The 18,944-nt window shown below is 37.5% G+C and overlaps 1 protein-coding gene across 4 annotated transcripts in view; it reads left to right on the forward strand.

The window, feature by feature from the left end:
* WWC2 (WW and C2 domain containing 2) overlaps window positions 1-18,944 on the forward strand; it is a 210,143-nt gene that overhangs the window by 125,071 nt on the left and 66,128 nt on the right. For all 4 annotated transcript variants that reach the window (XM_017549366.2, XM_017549396.2, XM_017549386.2 and 1 more), the window contains 3 exons: window positions 9,281-9,360; window positions 14,655-14,784; window positions 17,864-18,010. In XM_017549366.2, coding sequence (XP_017404855.1) covers window positions 9,281-9,360; window positions 14,655-14,784; window positions 17,864-18,010 — 357 coding nt within the window. The remainder of the gene's footprint in view (window positions 1-9,280; window positions 9,361-14,654; window positions 14,785-17,863; window positions 18,011-18,944) is intronic.

Below are 18,944 nucleotides of genomic sequence, written 5' to 3' on the forward strand. Positions count from 1 at the left end.
TTTGCCTTACATCTAAAAATATAGTTAATGTGGCTAGGCATGGTGGCTCACACATGTCATCGCAGCACTTGGGGAGGCCAAGGTGGGAGGATCACTTGAGGCCAGGAGTTCAAGACCAGACAGGCCAACGTGGTGAAAACCCACCTCTACTACTAATAAAAATACAAAAATTAGCTGCATGTGGTGGTACACACATCTGTAGTCCCAGCTACTTGGGAGGCTGAGGCACGAGAATCGCTTGAACCTGGGAAGCGGAGGTTGCAATGAGCTGAGATTGTGCCACTGCACTCCAGCCTGGGCAACGGAGTGAGGTGCTATCTCAAAAAATAATGATAAAAAATATAGTCCAAATAATGACATTGCATGAATGACAAACCACATATATATGGTGGTCCCATGAGATTATAATGCCATATTTTTACTGTACCTTTTCTATCTTTAGATATGTTTAAATATACAAATGCTTACCATTATGTTGCAGTTTGTTACAGCTGCCTGCAGTTTTCAGTACAGTAACATGCTGTACAGGTTTGTAGCCTAGAACAGTAGGCTGTGCCAAATAGTCTAGGTGTGTAGCAGGCTGTGCCATCTGGTTCTATGTAAGTGTCCTCTGTAATGTTCACATGATAACAGAATTGCCCAACATCTCATTTCTAAGATGAAGTGACACATGACTATGCTTTATTATGGGAACTATTAATCGATATACATGAGAAGAGATAATAGTATGATTTTCTCCCATATTTCCATCACATCTCATTCGTTTTACTTTCACCCTACCCTCTGAATTATTTTGATGACAATTTGAAATAGTGTGTCATTCATCTGTAAACATTTCAGCATGCATTTTTAAAGCTAAGAAGAAAGTAACTACAATGCCATTATTATATTTGAAAAGTTAACTAGAATTTCTGTATTGCCGTCCAAACTCCCTATCAATATTTATGTTTCTCATTTGTGTTTCTGTTGGCTTGTTTCTGTTGGCTTGTTTGAATCAGTGTCTAAATATGGTCTGCATATTGCAATTGGTAAATATATTTCTGAAGTCTAATTTTATTTATTTATTTATTTATTTTTAATTTTTGAGACAGAGTCTCACTTTGTCTTGTCCAGGAGTCTCGCCCAGGCTGAAGTGCAGTGGAACAATCTCGGCTCACTGCAACTTCTGCCTCCTGGGTTCAAGTGATTCTCCTGCTTTAGCCTCCCGAGTAGCTGGGACTACAGGCGCGAGCCAGCATGCCTGGGTACTTTTTGTATTTTTAGTTTCACCATGTTGGCCAGACTGGTCTCAAACTCCTCACCTCAGGCTATCCACCCGCCTCGACCTCCCAAAGTGCTGGGGTTACAGGTGTGTGCCACCGAGCCCAGCCTGAGGTCTAATTTTAATTACACTCTTTTCTTTGTAACTTAAAAAAAAAAAAAAAAAACAGGTCGTTTGTAGAATTCCTCGCTGTCTGATTTTTCTATCTTATATCCCCATGGTGTACTTGAACAAATTCCTTTGTTCCTGTAATTCCTGCAAATTATTAACTAGATGTAGAGGATTATGAGATCTACTTTTTTTGGAGGTGGGCATTCATCATGGGTTGTGCTATATATATCTATCAGGAAGTACATACTTCTTTTTTATTGTAGTAATTTATGATCATCTAGATTCATTATTCCATTAGGGATTGCAAAAATATTATAGTCTAAGTATACCGTTCCTTATTTATATATTTGTTGGAATAATTTACTGATCCTCAGCTCATATTGGATAGATGGATGAAATGAGAAGCTGTGCCCTAGCTCTAACACCTGCCAGAGATTACCAATGGAGTTGAGTTTTTGTTTATACTTTTTTGGTTTTTTGTGTGACAAACTCTCACTCTGTTGCCCAGGCTGGAGTGCACTGGCACTATCTCAGCTCATTGCAATCTCTACCTCCTAGGCTCAAGTGATTCTTGTGCCTCAGCCTGCCGAGTAGCTGGGATTACAGGTATGTGCCACTATGCACAGCTAATTTTTGTGTATTTAGTAGAGATGGGGTTTCACCACGTTGGCCAGGCGGGTCTCCAACTCCTGACCTCAAGTGATCTGCCTGCCTCTGCCTCCCAAAGTGCTGGGATTACAGGCATGAGCCACTGCACCTGGCCTGTTTGTTTAGGTTTTAAAGTATCAATTTGTTCTCACAGATTTAAACATAACTGACATGTTTTAGATAATTGTATGCTTATTCATCCACAAATTTTCCTATCTTGTGATACAGGAGCCTCTTTATATTGGTTCCTCATACCTTTGATCCTAGTATTCTGAGAGTTTTCTTTTACTCTGGCCTGAAAATATGTTTTTGACTTCTTTTTGCACTAGACCTGGAATCAGACATTTATTCAAGAAACTGATTCTTTTTGTAAGATGTTGTATTTAGAGACCACACTCTACATGCATGAGTGTTTATTGCAACTGAGTTGGCAATTGTAAGTTCTTATCTTACTACATTAAAATACATACATTGCCAGTAATTACAACAGTGTGATAGTGACACAAAAATAGGAATCTCAGTGGAACTGAACATCCACAAATAAGCAGAAACATCTTGTCGAATTTAAAATATGATAAAAGTAGCATTCCTTATGATTAGAATAAAACTGGATTATTCAGTGAATGTATAAGGATATCTCTTTGCCCATGTTAAAAGAAATTAAATAAAGGTAGAAATTTCGAAAATAAAGATGAGTCAGTACCCTACTTTTGACATCAAAATAATCCCAGATGAATGAGTGATTTAAATGTGAAACACCCGATCATGAACTTAAATTGGCCACAAAACATTTAAAGAAAAGATTGAGAAAACAATGGGGAGTAACAAACAAAGCCAACCCGATGGTGAGACATTTTAAAAATCAAATGCATTAACTACCAGGATGAGAAGTCTTTAGTCATTCATGCATTAAGCAGTTATCTATTTAGGGCTTCATATATGCCAGATGCTATTTTACACAAATGATATAGCAGAGAACAGATACATTTCAGATACTATTCTAGGCAGTGAGGTGTAGCATAAACAAAACAAACAAAAGTAACAACTCTCATGGAGCTTATGCTGTATTGGGGTGGGGAGATTGGACCAACCAAGTTAATAAGCTTGGTCTAATGGTTGTATGTAGAGCTCACCAAATAATGAATGCAGATTTCTTTCTATTACTCACTAATACAAATTAGCTGCAGGCTAGTCATAATGATGCCCTTTAAAAATTAATACAATGGATTATTATTATATTGAGCATACTGTTCAACCAGGATGCCAATTAAGTTAGAAGTCAATAACAAAAAGCCAAAAAATGCAGAACTCTTCACGAAACTTTATTTTTTTTTCGGAGACAGAGTCTTGCTCTGTTATTCAGGCTGAGTGCAGTGGCACAAGCATGGCTCACTGCAGCCTCAGTCTTCCAGACTCAGGTGATCCTCCTGCCTCAGCCTCCTAAGTAACTGAGACCACAGGTGGTACCCTACCATGCTTGGCTAATTTTTGTATTTATCGTAGTGGCAGGGTTTTCGCCATGTTGCCCAGGCTGGTCTTGAACTCCAGGGCTCAAGCAATCCACCTGCCTTGGCCTACAGGAAACTTTTAAACATACTTTCAGTATAATGCATGAGTTAACAAAATTAAATAGAAATATAGAAATAGTTAGAATTAAGTGGTCATAAAAACATGTATAAATTTTGTAGGCTACAACTAAAGCAGTTTTTAGTAGAGAAGAACTGAAACTCTTTACTGCTGGTGGGAAAACTGGCCATAAAAGAGAGAGAACGTGGGGAGTAGTAAGGGAGAGAGGAAGAGAGTTAATCTAGGTGATGAAATGAAGACAGAAGAGCATGTAGGCCTGACACACCACTGGAAAGGTTGTGGATGTGCATCTGAAATAGGAAACCATTGGACCATATTTTTATTATTTGTATTTAATTTTTGCTAGTTTAATTGGTATGTAATGACATAATACTTTTCAATTTTGTCTTTATTAGGAGGTGATTTTGTTAATGATGTTTTACCATGTGTATTTCCATTTGCTAGTTTATTTTTTAAAATTTAACAGCTTTATTAAGAAACCATACAATTCACCCACTTAAAATGTGCATTTTAATGGTTTTTAGTACATTCATATTTGCATGCCCGTTAGTATAATCTAACTCTAGGACATATTTGCCCTACCTCCAGAGGAAACCCTGTACCCATTAGCAGTTACTCCGCATTCCCCACACCTGCCTCCTCCATCCCCCGCGCCCTGAACAGCCACTGTTTTCTGTCTCTCCAGGTGTGCCTGTTGTTACAGACATTTCATATAAATGGCATCATATACTGTGTGATCATTTGTGACTGGCTTCTTTCACTTAGCATGTGTTTCAAGGTTTGTTCACATTGGTAGCATGTATTAGAACTTCATCCTTTGAATTGCCAAATAATATTCCATTATATGAATAAACATTTATTTAATTTTTTTGAGACACATTTTCACTCTGTTGCCCATGATGGAGTGCAGTGGTGAGATCTTGGCTCACTGCAACCTCTGCCTCCTGGGTTTAAGTGATCCTCCTGTTCCAGCCTCCCCAGTAGCTGGGATTACAAGTGCACTCCACCACACCCAGCTAATTTTTGTATTCTTAGTAAAGATGGGGTTTTGCTATGTTGGTCAGGCTGGTCTCGAACTCCTGACCTCAAGCAATCCACCCGCCTCGGCCTCCCAAAGTGCTGGGATTATAGGCATGAGCCACCGTGCCTGGCCATATTTTATTTATCCAGTCATCAGTTGGCAGATATTTGGGTTCCTACCACTTTTGGGCTATTATGCATAGTGCTGCTGTGAACCTACATGTACAAGTGTTTGTGTGGACATAGGTTTCCATTTTTCTTGGGTATATGCCTTGAAGTAGAATTGCTGGGTTACGTGGTAATTTACTGGTTTAATTATTTGTGGATATCTAGCATTGACCTTCCATATATTAATATGTATCTGTTATTTGTATCTTAAGATAGTATATTTCATAAATGTTTTATATGATTTTTCTCATTGGCTTTTGTTTTATTTCCTTTTTATTGTTAAACAAAAGATTTTTTTTTTGAAAAAAGATACTGTGTTTAGCCATCTTATTTCTGATGACAAATTCCATTTACTAGCTATCATACACTTTCCTCTATTCTTTATGAAAGTTAAGCAGTGTTTTATTCTGACTATTTGACTATCTGGAGTTGACTTCTTATTTTCTTTAAAGGTGACTTTAGAGATGAGATAGGGAGATGAGGATTTTTAGTAAGGTGGAAGTGGTAGTCAATAGAAAGATTTCCAGAAGGAGCAGTTGACAGTTACCCTTTATTGGCTTGCTTAAGAAGTTCCCTGCAAGACAAAGGAGAAAATGGTGAAAAGGGAAGGTAGTCATTAGTAAAATATCATTTTACTCCTTACAGCTTTAATGTTGCAAGATTCACTTTTAGGGCACACTTTTGAAACCTGTCGGTCTTTTGATCTTTCTCTGGTCTATAGGTTTCCAGAGTTTACTTTTCCTTCATTGTCATCTTCTTTCCCCTTCAAAACCTATGACACTAGGATTGTAAGATGTGGTAATAAGCTCTGCGTTTTTCAGTCGTCACATTTAATCATAGTATCTTCCTGGTTTTCAGAAATAACTGAAATCAATTTAAAATAGCAGTTTCTTTAGTCAGTATAGACAGTGGGAGATGGCAGAAATCGTGGGTCTCTTGCTTCCAGTTTAGCACTCTGGGTTGTAAAATTTGGCTCCATAGAAATAAAATTAGGTGGTCAGCTACAGCTGTAGTTAAATTCAGTAACGTGAGAGAAAATACAGGCACTGGGGATCGTGGGCTGTTCATGTCTTCATTTCTAGTGGGATACAGGAGTAATGAAGTTTCTAAGGCAGAATAAGGGTCACAGATTTTCTTTAGGTAATTTTGCGACTTTTCTAGTTTGTCTTTCTTTTTACATGTATTATGCCATTAATAACAAAACTTTTTAAATTGTATTTTTAGAAGTTCTCCTGGTTCTAGATTGACTGTGATAGCAGTGTAACCTTCAGCAGGTTACTTACCTGTCCTCTTTAGGTCCCAGGTTCCTTGCCAATAAAATGAGAATGAAAACTGTATCTAATAATGGGTATTTGTATTAAGCACAGTGCTTGGAATACATTAAAAGTACTTATGAATTTAGCTCATTGAGTCTACATTGTGCTAAGCTTATAGGCCAGCATTAGCTTAATCTTCTAGTTGTGATCTAAGGACATTTGTTTTTACATTCTTGTCCTACATTTGAGACTGGGTTAGAGAATAAAAGAAGGAAAACAGTGATCCTCCAATAGCTAGAATGATGCCAAGTGGTTCCAGAGTAGAAAGGTGTTGAGCTGCTAATTAAGACCATACTGATAAAACCAAAACAACTAGAAATAATGTCTGGTTGGAAATACTCATTTCACTTATGGGAGCAAACTTTTTAATAGTTCATAAAATGCCATCTCGGTATTTGGGAGCTAAAAATCATTCAGGTTGTCCGTTAAGAAGACTCTCCAGTATAAAACTAGCATATAGCCATCTTTAGGTAAACTAAATAATGTGGGGAACAGAGAAAGCACAGGTTAGCTTCCTATATGATTGTCACCCAACAGAATAAAATTTCACTCACAGCACCTAAACAGAGCAGAGGCCAAGTTTGTCAAGTCCATTTCAGATTTTTTTAAACTTCAATTTTTATTTTATTGTAGTAATAACACTTAACATGAGATCTATCCTCTTAACAGAATTTTTAAGTGTATAATATATTCAACTATAAAAACAATGTACAGCAGATCTCTAGACTAATTTTTGTGTTGTGTAACTGAAACTTTATTTCCTCTAGCACTCTGCCATTTCTGCACACCTTAGCACCTGGCAGCCACCATTCTGCTTGCTGCTTCTATGAGCCTATTTTAGATACTTTATGTCAGTGGAATCACACGGTATTTGTCCCTCTGTGACTGACTTGTTTCACTTGGCATAATGTCCTCAGGGTTCATTCATAGTGTCACATATTGCAGTATTTCCTTCTTTTTAAAGGCTGAATAATATTCCATTGTGTATACACACTGTGTTTTTTTAATCCATTCGTCTGTCAGTGGACATTTAGAATATTTCTGTATCTTGGCTATTGTGAAGCATGCTGCTGCAGTGAACATGGGAGCCCCAATAGCTCTTCAAGATAAAGAATGTCTTAGTTTGAAGTCTCCTGGACATCACAGAAATAAATGTCTTAAAGAAAATCCTTCCTCTTTTCTTCCACATTTGGTCCTGCTCCCCAGGAAAGCACCTTCATCTACCCAGGTGGCAAGCCAAAATCCTGACATGGTCTTGGTCAAATGCTCTCCCCACCCTCCACGCTGAGTCCATCACCAAGTCCTGTTGATTCTGCCTCTGAAGTATCTTCCTCCTCTGGCTCTTGCCCACATGCCAGCCCACAGTGTGGCATAATGGACCCTTGTGACACTTCTGGTCAGTCTGCACAGCATTGTCACAGTGATTATTTAAAATCCCTCCTTGATTCTCATTGTTCTTAAAGTAAGATTTAGACATTCTCAATGTGGCATCTATATATCAGTCCTTTTCCAGTTCCATCTTTTCCACCCCCACCCTCTGTAATCCAGCCATAGTGGCATTCTTTAAATTCCAGAGGTTTGCTGAATACCCCCTCACCCCGCTGTCCCTTTAGAGTTTTGTACAAGCTCTTCCTTTTGAGGACCCCTTCTACCAAATGAGCCCCCACTAATCCTTCCTCCCAATTGAAGCATTGTTTCCTCAGACAGGCTCCACCCAAGCCCTCGGACCAAATTAGGTTCTATTCTCTTGGCATATCTAAGTATCCTGAACTTTTTCCTTTAGAACACCTTTAGTAATTGGTAAGATTTCTTTCGTTGGGTAATTATTTGCTCAATATCTGGCTGCTCCGTTGTCTGTAAGATCCCTCAGGGCAGGGATCATATCTTTTTTGTTCATACTCAGGCCTAGCACTAGATGCATAGTAGAGTCAATATGTATTTGTAGAGTGAGCAAAATAAATCAACATAAAAGTTTAAAAGCACACTTAAATATTGCACAACAGAATGTGTTTAAAACTTAAGGCTCTGGCCGGGCATGGTGGCTCATGCCTGTAATCCCAGCACTTTGGGAGGCCAAAGTGGGTGGATTGCTTGTGCCCTTGAGTTCAAGACCAGCCTGGCAACATGGTCAAACTCCCTCTCTACTAAAAATGCAAAAACTAGCTGGGCATGGTGGCAGGCCCCTGTAATCCCAGCTACTCAAGAGGCTGAGGCATGAGAATCGCTTGAACTTGGGAGGCGGAGATTACAGTGAGCCAAGATCATGCCGCTGCACTCCAGCCTGGCTGACAGAGCAAGACTCCATCTCAAAACAAAACAAAACAAAACACCAAAAAACTTAAGACTCTAACTTAATATATGGAATTAAGTTTCTAACCCTCGCATGAAGACCTTTATTAGTTTGTGACTAAACCAGGCATATGTTGCTTTTCTGATCTGTCAGATTTTAGAATTTTTATTACCAAAGAATATATTTGACAACAGAAAAATACATTTTATCAGTTTGACAACAAATATTTATTGATCATCTGGTGTTTGCTTGACATGGTTGTAGATGCTCAGGATACAGCTGGCAGGATGCAGCTTGCTTTCTCATGAGGACAGACAGTGTACATGGAGAATTTCAGCTCCTGAAAAATACTCTGGTCTAAATAAAACAGAGTCATGGCAGGGGCAGGAGGCTAGAAAAGTCCTATGTGAAAAGGTAACATTTCAGCTAGCATTGGAGGGGCAGGGAGTCAACTGCGGGAGATCTGAAGCAGAGCTTTCCAGGCAGAGGGAACGACCAGGCCATTCAGGGAACGGAGGGGTGGGCAGTAGTCCTGGGCACAGTGAATGAAGGACAAACACACACTTTTATGGAGATGCCATGGCCTGAAGTTCTTATTCTGCCCTTTATGGCCGAAGACAATGATGATGTCCAACTCTTAAGAATGTTGCTAAGTAAGGTAATGAAAGTATATAGTAGTAATAATACATATTACTAATAGTTTTAAACATAAATAATATCCCTTCCACAGAATTTGTGTGAAGGAGAAAGTAAATGTTACTTTAACTAATGATTTTATTTGTGTGTTTAATAGTTTACTAATTTATTATCTTTTAAAACAATATGCTATGTTGCTAATTATTTGCAAACATTAATATTTATATTGATTTCTCTTTAAAGGTTAAAAAGCTGAAGAGAGAACTCTCACAGATGAAGCAAGAACTGCTCTATAAAGAACAAGGCTTTGAAACATTGCAGCAGTAAGTATGAAAATACTGAATCAATTTTAGAATAAGCTCCCCAATAATAATACAAAGAAAATAGAAGTACAGATTACATAAGAGATTTCTCAAAGAAACGTAAGTTCAGAGCTCTACTGCAAAAGAAAACAAAACAATCAATCAACAGATGAAAAACTTGGGAAAGATCTCTACACTTGAAAAGATCCAAAGTTTTTATTAATCATTGGAGATCTAAAGATACCAAAGTGAAAAGCCTTTGTCTTACCTTTATCTCCTGGACCCTTGCTGGCCTCCTCTGAGATGTGGTGCAGATCTAAGAGACTAGGCACAAGAAGTTCCTCTCCACATTAGACTGGGCCTGCTGCACTTGACCCCTATGTAAGCCTGCAGCTGCCCTGGGCCTTCGGGTGGAGGCGTGTCTGTCTCCCTCTGTCAGCCCCAGGGATGACCTAGAGTCTAACCCTGACAGATGGCAGGGGAACAAGAGCAAGTCAGGATTATTAGCAAAGGAGTGGGAGTGCACGCCTCACTTCTTGCGTTCCTCTGTCTTTCCCGTTTGGTACTGAAGTCTGCTGGGCCATAAGCAGAGCCGTAGGCTGGGCCAGGTTAAGTGGAAAAGGGGGTGACAGTGGGTCATAGGATCAGGATATTCCTTCCCCATTCCCGGCCCCTGAAAGCCACTGAATGCCTGATGCCTTCACTGATATGACGCCTTAAAAGCCCTTGTTTTAGTTCTAGAGCTAGTCTAGAATTACCATTGGTAATTCTAGAGAAAGCCACTATTCTCCCTGCTGCTGAGGCCCAGCCCATGACAAAAAGCATGACAGGCACACCTGGACCTTTCTAATCCTGCAGTCTACTCCACAGGGAGTCTCATGGGAGAGAAGCAGTCCATGGTTTTCACAGCCGCATGACCATGGAGAGGAGGTAAAACTTCCCTCCTGCTTGGTGCCTCCAAGTGCGGTACAATATTTCTAGGGATATCCCTGGTCAGTGTCATGTTCAGACAGGTTTCATTTTCTTCCCGGCATCTCCCTTGGTAGCACCTCAGTAATGCCAAGCTGGTCTCAGGCGTCACCTCTGTGGAAAGTACCCAGCTGTGTTTCTTTTCCCTGTGGAATCCTATTTTGCCTTCTGCTCTTAGGAAATTCGGGATGCTCCAAGCAGCAAGGTGTCACCCCCTTTAAATATCCTGTGTATCATTGGCCAGACAAACTGGTTGTTCTTGTTTGGGTGATTAGTCATACCTTGAGATACCCAGGCGCTGCTCTTGACCACCAGTCAGACACGTGACTTTAATTTCCCACATGTGCTTTTATCACTCAGACTTCTTTTTTGCCTGCTCACTGCATATAATCATGACCTTAATATTCCTTCAGATGCTCCCACCCTAGTGATTCTCAAACTTGACTGCACTTTAGAATAATATGGAGAATGCTTAGAAAAATAACCTGTTTCTAGTCTCTATGCCAGGTATATGTTATGAGATCCCCACTGCTTCTCAAGTACAGCCATATTGTAAGAACCTCAGCTGGCTGCAGAGCTCCCTGGAAAACCAAGCAGAACTAGAATGACATAAATGCGTTATTTAGTAAATGTTTATTAGCATAAAGCAGGGCTTCATGGTGGGTAGGGAGACAAAACAAACTTTGAAGAGTGCCATAAAGTGTTTAGCCATATGTTCCACATTTTTAAGGCACATGAAATTATAACTCACGTCACCACTTGGGATTAAAGGTTAGCCAAACTTGCTGTCTTTGTTATATTGATATAACAATGCTGTATTGTTTGAAAGCAGTTTGCTTGCAAGCAATTTTTATAGAAATCTAAGGCATGTTTAAGAATCTGTCAATAACATTCCACAAGAAAACAATAGACATTTGTTGTAGAAATTCAGGCATTCTCTTGCAGTGATTCTAATCCCTTGAACCAAGAGCAGAAAGAGATGATATCTAACGTCAGAGACCTCTCCTGTTTATCTTAACTATAGACAAAATAAAGCTGTTTTTATTCTAATGTTAGTTACCATACTACTAAAACCCTGAATGATCAGCAATCAAACACAGCAACCAGACTTTTTAAAAAACCACACTCCTGATACTATAAAGGGACTTATATTTGTGGTTATGGCAGAAAAGGTTTAGATAGAATCTTCTTGTAGGCTTTTGTAACTTTTCATTTATTTACAATAGAGTGGAATATATTTGTTGAATGTGGAATTACAATATAATTTAAACTTGAGCTTTCATTTTACTTGGTACACTAGTTTTATGCTGGGTAGACAAATACGGCATTGTTCTCTACGTTATTCGTTCTAGTTTGTGGTCCCAAATCTGACTTTGGCCTAAGCAGTAGTGTAGCCTATGTGTAAATGGATACCAGGAAGATGCATATTTCCATTTGCGGCCTCCAGTGTGCATTCAGAATTGGAAAATAGCCTAGTGCTGAAACAGCAAGTCACAGGCATATACAGATTCTATGAAAATTTGGTTCTCAGGGTGGACATTTTCCAGAGAAGGAATGTAAATGAACATCTTTTCTTTCTCAGAAGAGACTAATATATTGAGTAAAAAATAATTATAGGGCATACTCAAGTCAAGAACTTCCAAAAAAATTTTTAGGAAAAAAATGGCACTTCTCATGTTAAGAACAAAAAGCATGATTCTTTAAGTCAGCAAATGATACTCATATTTCGGTTTATTTTATGACAAATTAAGGTCAAAAGAGAAAAGGTGGGAAATGCAAAGTAGAGGAGAAAAACAAGAAAGAGGGAAATAAAGGAAAAAGACAACACTTAGAGAAGTTCAAAGGAGGCAAAAGAAAAAGACCAAAAAACATTCTATGATAAAAGCTGAGCTATGTTCTTCATATCTAGCATTCTGTTGAGCAGTAGATAGCCAAGAAATTTTCCTGTGTTTAAAGCTCTCTGAAATTTAAATTAGCAGTCTTGAGCTAGTCCTGCTTTTATTTTTAAATGTTAAGGTTTATTTCTGAAAACAACTTACCTGCGTTTATTTTCAAATGATAAAGTTTATGTTTATTTCCAAATCAAAGATATGTTTTATCATTAAATTCTGAAGACTTTACACAAATAGGAAGAAATTACTTGAGCTTTAGAAATTCACTTTGACACAATTTCGGATGTCCCATTACATCCCATTTTATAAAATCTCACGGTTTAGTTTTTAGTTTTTATTTTTAGTTAAAAAGTGCTACATCTGAAAATGTCAAAATGCTATATTTGGAAATATCATTTGTTTTGTTTAATAAACCATTTCCTCAGCTAAGTTGGTGGATATAATACTTAAGGGAGTCAGAAATTCCATTGATAAATCTCTTCCCAAATAAATAGAATTAGCTGATAGTCAAAGTACTGCATTAGTCCCATCAGGTATTCTAAATGTGATAGTCATAAGAGTCCCAGTCCTGAATCTGTCATTTTGGGATAGTTCGCCTGCTAGCTAAGTGTCTGTGCAATTCGTGGTGTAAATTTGCATCAACTTTCTGCCTTGGCTTATTCATTTGCAAGAAGCGTGACTAGGGGATCTTTAGGGGCCCTTCCCATTCTAAACACTGTGTGCATGTGTGTGTGTGTGTGTGTGTGTGTGTGTGTGTGCGTGCGCACGCACGCCTGCATGCGCATATGTGCATGTGTTTAATCTGTGACTTGATTGGTTGTACTTTATTATCAGATGATCTTATGATCAAGTTTATTTTATTTTCTTAGGTTCTTTAAGTCTTTAATTGCTTGTTCAGCAGCATAAGATAGTTACTAAAACAGTACTTGGGGAAATATGTTATCTACAAGCTGTACTTGTTTGAGTAGACTTTGTTTGGAAGAGTGATTAAGATGGCATTGCTTTATTGTTTTCAGATTATACCTTTCACATTAAAAATAAATATTAAGTATTAAATGTTTTAAACCAAATGAGCTCAGAGTCTGTTTTCTCTGATTCAGTAGGTGTTGTTTCTCTGGAGACTCTGGATATAAGACTCAAAACATGTAAACATGTATAGAGTTGTTGGCTGGGGCAGAGGCATAACCATACATCCCATAAGGAAAACTCGTGCTGTATTAATAACAAATCCAGAACAGCACAGGTAGCTGGAGAGGACCAGGAGAATGATCATGAAGAGTACATTAAACTATTTTTTTTAAAGAATTAGGTAATTTGGTTAGGCCCTTCAAACACAAAGAATTAGGTTACATGAAATCCTCTAGCCTAAGGTGACAACGTAAACTGTAAGGACACTTGGTAAGCAGCTCTGCAGGGATAATAAATTAGCTCACTGAAGAGCTGTTTATTCAGTATGAGTTGAGAAATGACCACTGCCCTTCTGCCATTTGCCTAAGTTTGAACTCATTCAGCAAGGCAAGCAATTTTATCTTGACTCATAACTTTCATAAAAGCAGAATAAATACTTATATGTATGTGTGTGTATATATATATCTACATCTGTACATATATATATATATCTACATCTGTACATATATATATATAGATATATATATATATAGAGAGAGAGAAATAAAAAAACTAACCACACAATCCAAACATTATAGAATACTCATTAATATAAATAATAATTTATTGACCATTTATTTAAGGTCTCCCAAGCTGCAGGCCCTGTGCCAGGTTTTGCACAGACATTATAGCAAAACATATAAAATTAGGTGGCAGTTTATTTGCCCCTGTGTTCTTCTGCTAAAGCATTTGCCCATGTCTTTTACCTTTCTTGGGTGAAGATCAGGATCAGCACTTGATGAGGTTTGGGTTCAGCCAGCAGTGGGATCATTCAAACAGATTGAAGACAAAAAGACTTTTTGAGCCCCAAAGTGATTAGAAATGGATTGGGTTTGAAGTGGGGGACGGGAGAAATCTTAGCTGGCTATGATGAAAAGAGAAAGGAGGGGCCGAGGCGTGTGGATCACAAGGTCAAGAGTTCAAGACCAACTTGGCCAACGTGGTGAAACCCCATCTCTACTAAAAATACAAAAATTAGCCAGGAATGGTGGCGGGTGCCTGTAATCCCAGCTACACAGGAGGCTGAGGCAGGAGAATTGCTTGAACTCAGGAGGCGGAGGTTGTAGTGAGCCCAGCTCTGTCCAGCCTGGATGGCAAAGCAAGACTCTGTCTCAAATAAAAAAGAAGAGAAAGGAAGAGAAACAACCTGAAAAGATGATTGCTGGTATATGAGAATCAGAAGTGAAATAATTGGCTAACTTAGACAATTCCAAAACCAGTTCCTACTGTCTAACTTATATACTACCATTCTTTGATATTTTTTCTTTCTTTTTCTCTTTTCAACAGAATCGATAAAAAAATGTCTGGAGGCCAGAGCGGGTATGAACTCAGTGAAGCCAAAGCCATTCTAACAGAACTAAAATCTATCAGAAAGGCCATTAGCTCAGGAGAAAAAGAAAAACAAGATCTGATGCAGGTACATTACAAGACATTTTGTTAAGCCAAACTTGTACCTTCTTAGGCCCCCAGAAACTCTCACTGGGGCAGTAGTGCTCCCTCAGAGTCCGGATGGCCCTTCCATCTCTGTCCCATTCGTGCGGAATGGGCCCTGTGGAGGCTGTTGCAGGCACGAAGGTAGCCTGTTGCCTTGGAGGGAAGCAGAAGGATTCCAAGTGACTGGGACACTTCTTTGTAAGCAGCCTTTGGATGTCCTTTGAGATAGTGGGTGGTGGAGCCTGGAGCTCAGGTGAGGAGATTAACATTTTGCTGCACCCTGAAACTCACTGAAAACTTCATATGGGACCCAGATAAGCAGAATTTGCAGCCCAGGATACACAAAAGATATGTCATTTGCTGTGAGTACGTAGAAGGCATGCTTTTTGGAGATGAGGCTATGTGAGGAGCTTAGAAAAGCTTTCTGACCCAGTTGATTCTGAGATGCCAGCTAAAGGTGGGTGGGGAGTGCCAGCCCGGTAGGGGATGCTTACACAGTTATCCTAGGAAAGCTGCTGATGGCCGTAGATCCCCTTACTAAACCTGTACCCATCTCAGCCTGTGGGTCTTAACTCCCAGTGATCCAGCATCATGTGTGCAAAAAACAAAATAGCCATTAAGTGATCAGTATTCTGAATATCTATACTTAGCAAATACAGTCAAGTTATTTTTAAGGGTGTCTCTCTTCCTCTCCTTTCCTTCATCCCGTAATTATCACAAACACTAAGAATTCTTATTTCATGTATTTGGAGTTTTTACTTAGCTGAGGAATAATTTAGTTCACATCTTTGGGAATCTTAGAGTCATTGATGATGCTTACATTCTCAATAGAACATCTGCATTTAAATACCATATTTAACTACTTCATATTGGTTTTCAAAATATTAGTTGAATATAGATAAATATTCTTGGATCCATGTAATTTTGCATTTTGGAAAATTTGAAATAACTTATGAGATGAGATAAAAGACAACAGACATAATAGCAAATAATTATAAATACTGACTTTCTGCCAGACATTCTTCTAACTGCCTTGCATATAAATAATTCCCCTGATTCTCACAACAACCACTAAAGGTAGGCACTGTTATTCTCAGCTTACAAAAAAATTCAGCACAGAAAAATTAAAGTTTATTAAAGTCATACAGCTGGTAAGTAGCAAGAGTGTTGTTCAAACCCACGCAGTCTGGGTTAATGTGGTTTTAACATATATATAACACGTGCAAGATTTTACTTGTGTGTATTTTGTTTTTGTTCCACAATTGTCTTGCTCATTAAGTCAGTAATTTCAGAAATGCATGTCCTTTAAAAAAAAAGTTAATGGAACTGGAACAAATTTACATTGCAGCCTTCTAATTCAACAATTTTAGGTCGTCTTTCATTCTTCCTATAAACTTTGGATTCATATGCAGGCCCAATTAGATTAAAAGATAAGATTCCTTTTCAGTTATTAAAGTACATAGAATAATTAATTAGTAGATGCAGAGATTGACAGTAGAGTTAGAAGGGACTTTAGATATCTTCTGTGACTTTCAAATCTCTCTGACCACAGTAAGAAATAGATTTTACATCAAAACCCAGTAACACGCAATTGTTGTGTACCTATAGATACACAGGTGTGCATGTGCACACACACACACACACACTCAAAATGAATTTCACAGAAATATGCCTACTCTTAATACTGGCGATGCACTTTGATTCTATTTTCTAGTATCTTCTATTTCATTTAAAAAATACTAGTAGCAACCTACTAAAGTGATTGAATGCATTGCCATCACAGATAAGCTTGAAAAACACTGATTATTTTTTTCACTGTATAGGTGGAAAAATGGAAAAGACTTGCACAAGATCACTATAAGGTTTTTTTTTGTTCTTTTTTGTTATTTAATGTGACCATTTAAGTTTTATCCTCATATATATGTGTATATATATGTATACATATGTATGTATACATATATATATATACATATATACCTATATAGGTATATATGTATGTATACATATGTATATATACATATATACCTATATAGGTATATATGTATGTATACATGTGTATATATGTATACATATATACATATATGTATGCATATGTATATATATACACATATACATATATATATGAGGATATTTATTTATTTATATTTTATGTAAATATCCCTTTGAAAGAAAATAAAGAAAGGTAAAAAATTTCAGATCTCTGGTATTTTCTAATTCCTCCTAATCATGAAAAATTTAAATATCGGGATTAAATACAGGCTTTTTTTGAAGTTGATAATAATGGTTTCTTACCATTTAATTAGTATTACTGTAGGATTTCCTTTTTATTTTTTAAAGTGATTCAGATTAGTCTTTCCCTTTCAATACTTTCACTTGTTCATATTCTCCCTCTAAAGTAAATCACAGTATATTAAACCTGAGTGCCTGCAGCAGGCACATTTGCTTTTGATTATGTTCTTTACCAAGCCAAACATGTCACCACAGGCAGTGCCATGCAGTAGACACATACACACGGGCCTGTTTGAGGCCCGTGCCACTCATTAGCAACTTCTTAGCCTCAGTTTCCTAATCCTTAATGTTGATGTGAACTAAATAATCTCTTGGCTCCTGTCCAGATGTACAATGGCGTAATTGAAGAAGTCTTCAAAGTAGGAGGTTCTCTTACTGTATCTAAAATGAGAGATTATGTTACAGATACTCTGTGTTTCCAGAATTTCTGTTGCATAAAGTGAGTAGGTTCCTATTGCAAGAGACAACTTCTTAATGAAATTTTAAAAAATAAGACATGCATGTATTGTAAAGATACCATTATTCACAGGAAAATGCTATCTTGGGAAAGATAAGACAACTGGTTTAATGTGATCTCTCCCGAAGTCACATGTATGTAGGTACAATATTATTTCCTATTATTTTTTCAATTATATAAAGTGGTAAGTACCTACTAGAATAAAGTAGTTGTTTTTTCCATTGAGATTAGCTCTTTCCTTTTAATTTCACCTGGTGGGGAAGGTTCGCTGTCTTACATGTTAAGCTTTATAAAACACTTTGTGTTTTCTGAACAGAGTCTTGCTAAGCTGCAGGAGCGGTTTCATTTGGATCAGAACATTGGCAGATCTGAGCCAGATTTGAGATCTAGTCCTGTGAACTCTCATTTATCTCTCTCCAGACAGACCCTTGATGCTGGGTCACAAACAAGCATTTCCGGAGATGTAAGTTATCAGTGTTGAAGAGTTGGCCCAGTGTTGTCCTTGATGGGCCTTAATTGCAATATGGATGGTGAACTGAAACCAGAAGTATATGTGACTTGGATTCTGGCTTTGTGCATTGAGTGTTTCATTCTCGTAAGATTAGTTTTAAAAATCATAGTCTTATCTTTTCTGTCTAGGTGCCAAGCATATCAGGATTTGTCCATCTGAATAGCTTTGTTCAAACTTTCTCATGTGGTATTTCTTCTGAGACACATGGAAAGGCTAGAGGCATATAAGAATTTAAGTTTTTCCTATTACATTTAGAGTCTTGGAAATTTAGTCCTTTCAAGTAAACATTAGGCCAGTGAGACATAGAAAAACATGCCTTTTAAGACTAATAAGAAAACTTGTTTTTATAAATCTGAGTTGATTATATTAAAATGTTTAATTTGTGATTTATATCTGCCATTTAAATATTTAATGTGGCTTGGCTATTGTTAACTATTTTACCTTCTCCATTTTGGGATGCCATTAGCAAGTATTTACTTCTTAATACGTTCCCATTTATTTTCATATTTTCTTATGCTACTTTGAAATATGTGCTGTGAAAGTAAACCAGGTAGAGGTCAACGGTAGGGCTTACCTGTTTGAAAATTAATTTTTGAATTTATTTAGTTTATATTTTGTACAGTCGAAAGCTAAATGATAGAAATTAGGCTCAAAAAGGCAAAGAAATTAGTTCCAGTTCATAAATTTTATTGACCTGTACACCCTTCATAAACTCTAAGATATCAGACACATTTACCTTGGTATTTGCAATATCAAGATTTTTTCAATCTTGAACTTAACAAATAGAGAAAATAATGTTAAAGTATTTGAAAAACAGATGAGCTTGAATTGAAAGAAATGTTTTGCCCCTACTGAGACAATAAAGTAAGTGTCTTTTAAAACTGAT

The sequence above is a fragment of the Cebus imitator genome, unplaced genomic scaffold, assembly GCF_001604975.1.
Source record: "Cebus imitator isolate Cc_AM_T3 unplaced genomic scaffold, Cebus_imitator-1.0 Scaffold11, whole genome shotgun sequence".
Classification (NCBI taxonomy): Eukaryota; Metazoa; Chordata; class Mammalia; order Primates; family Cebidae; genus Cebus; species Cebus imitator.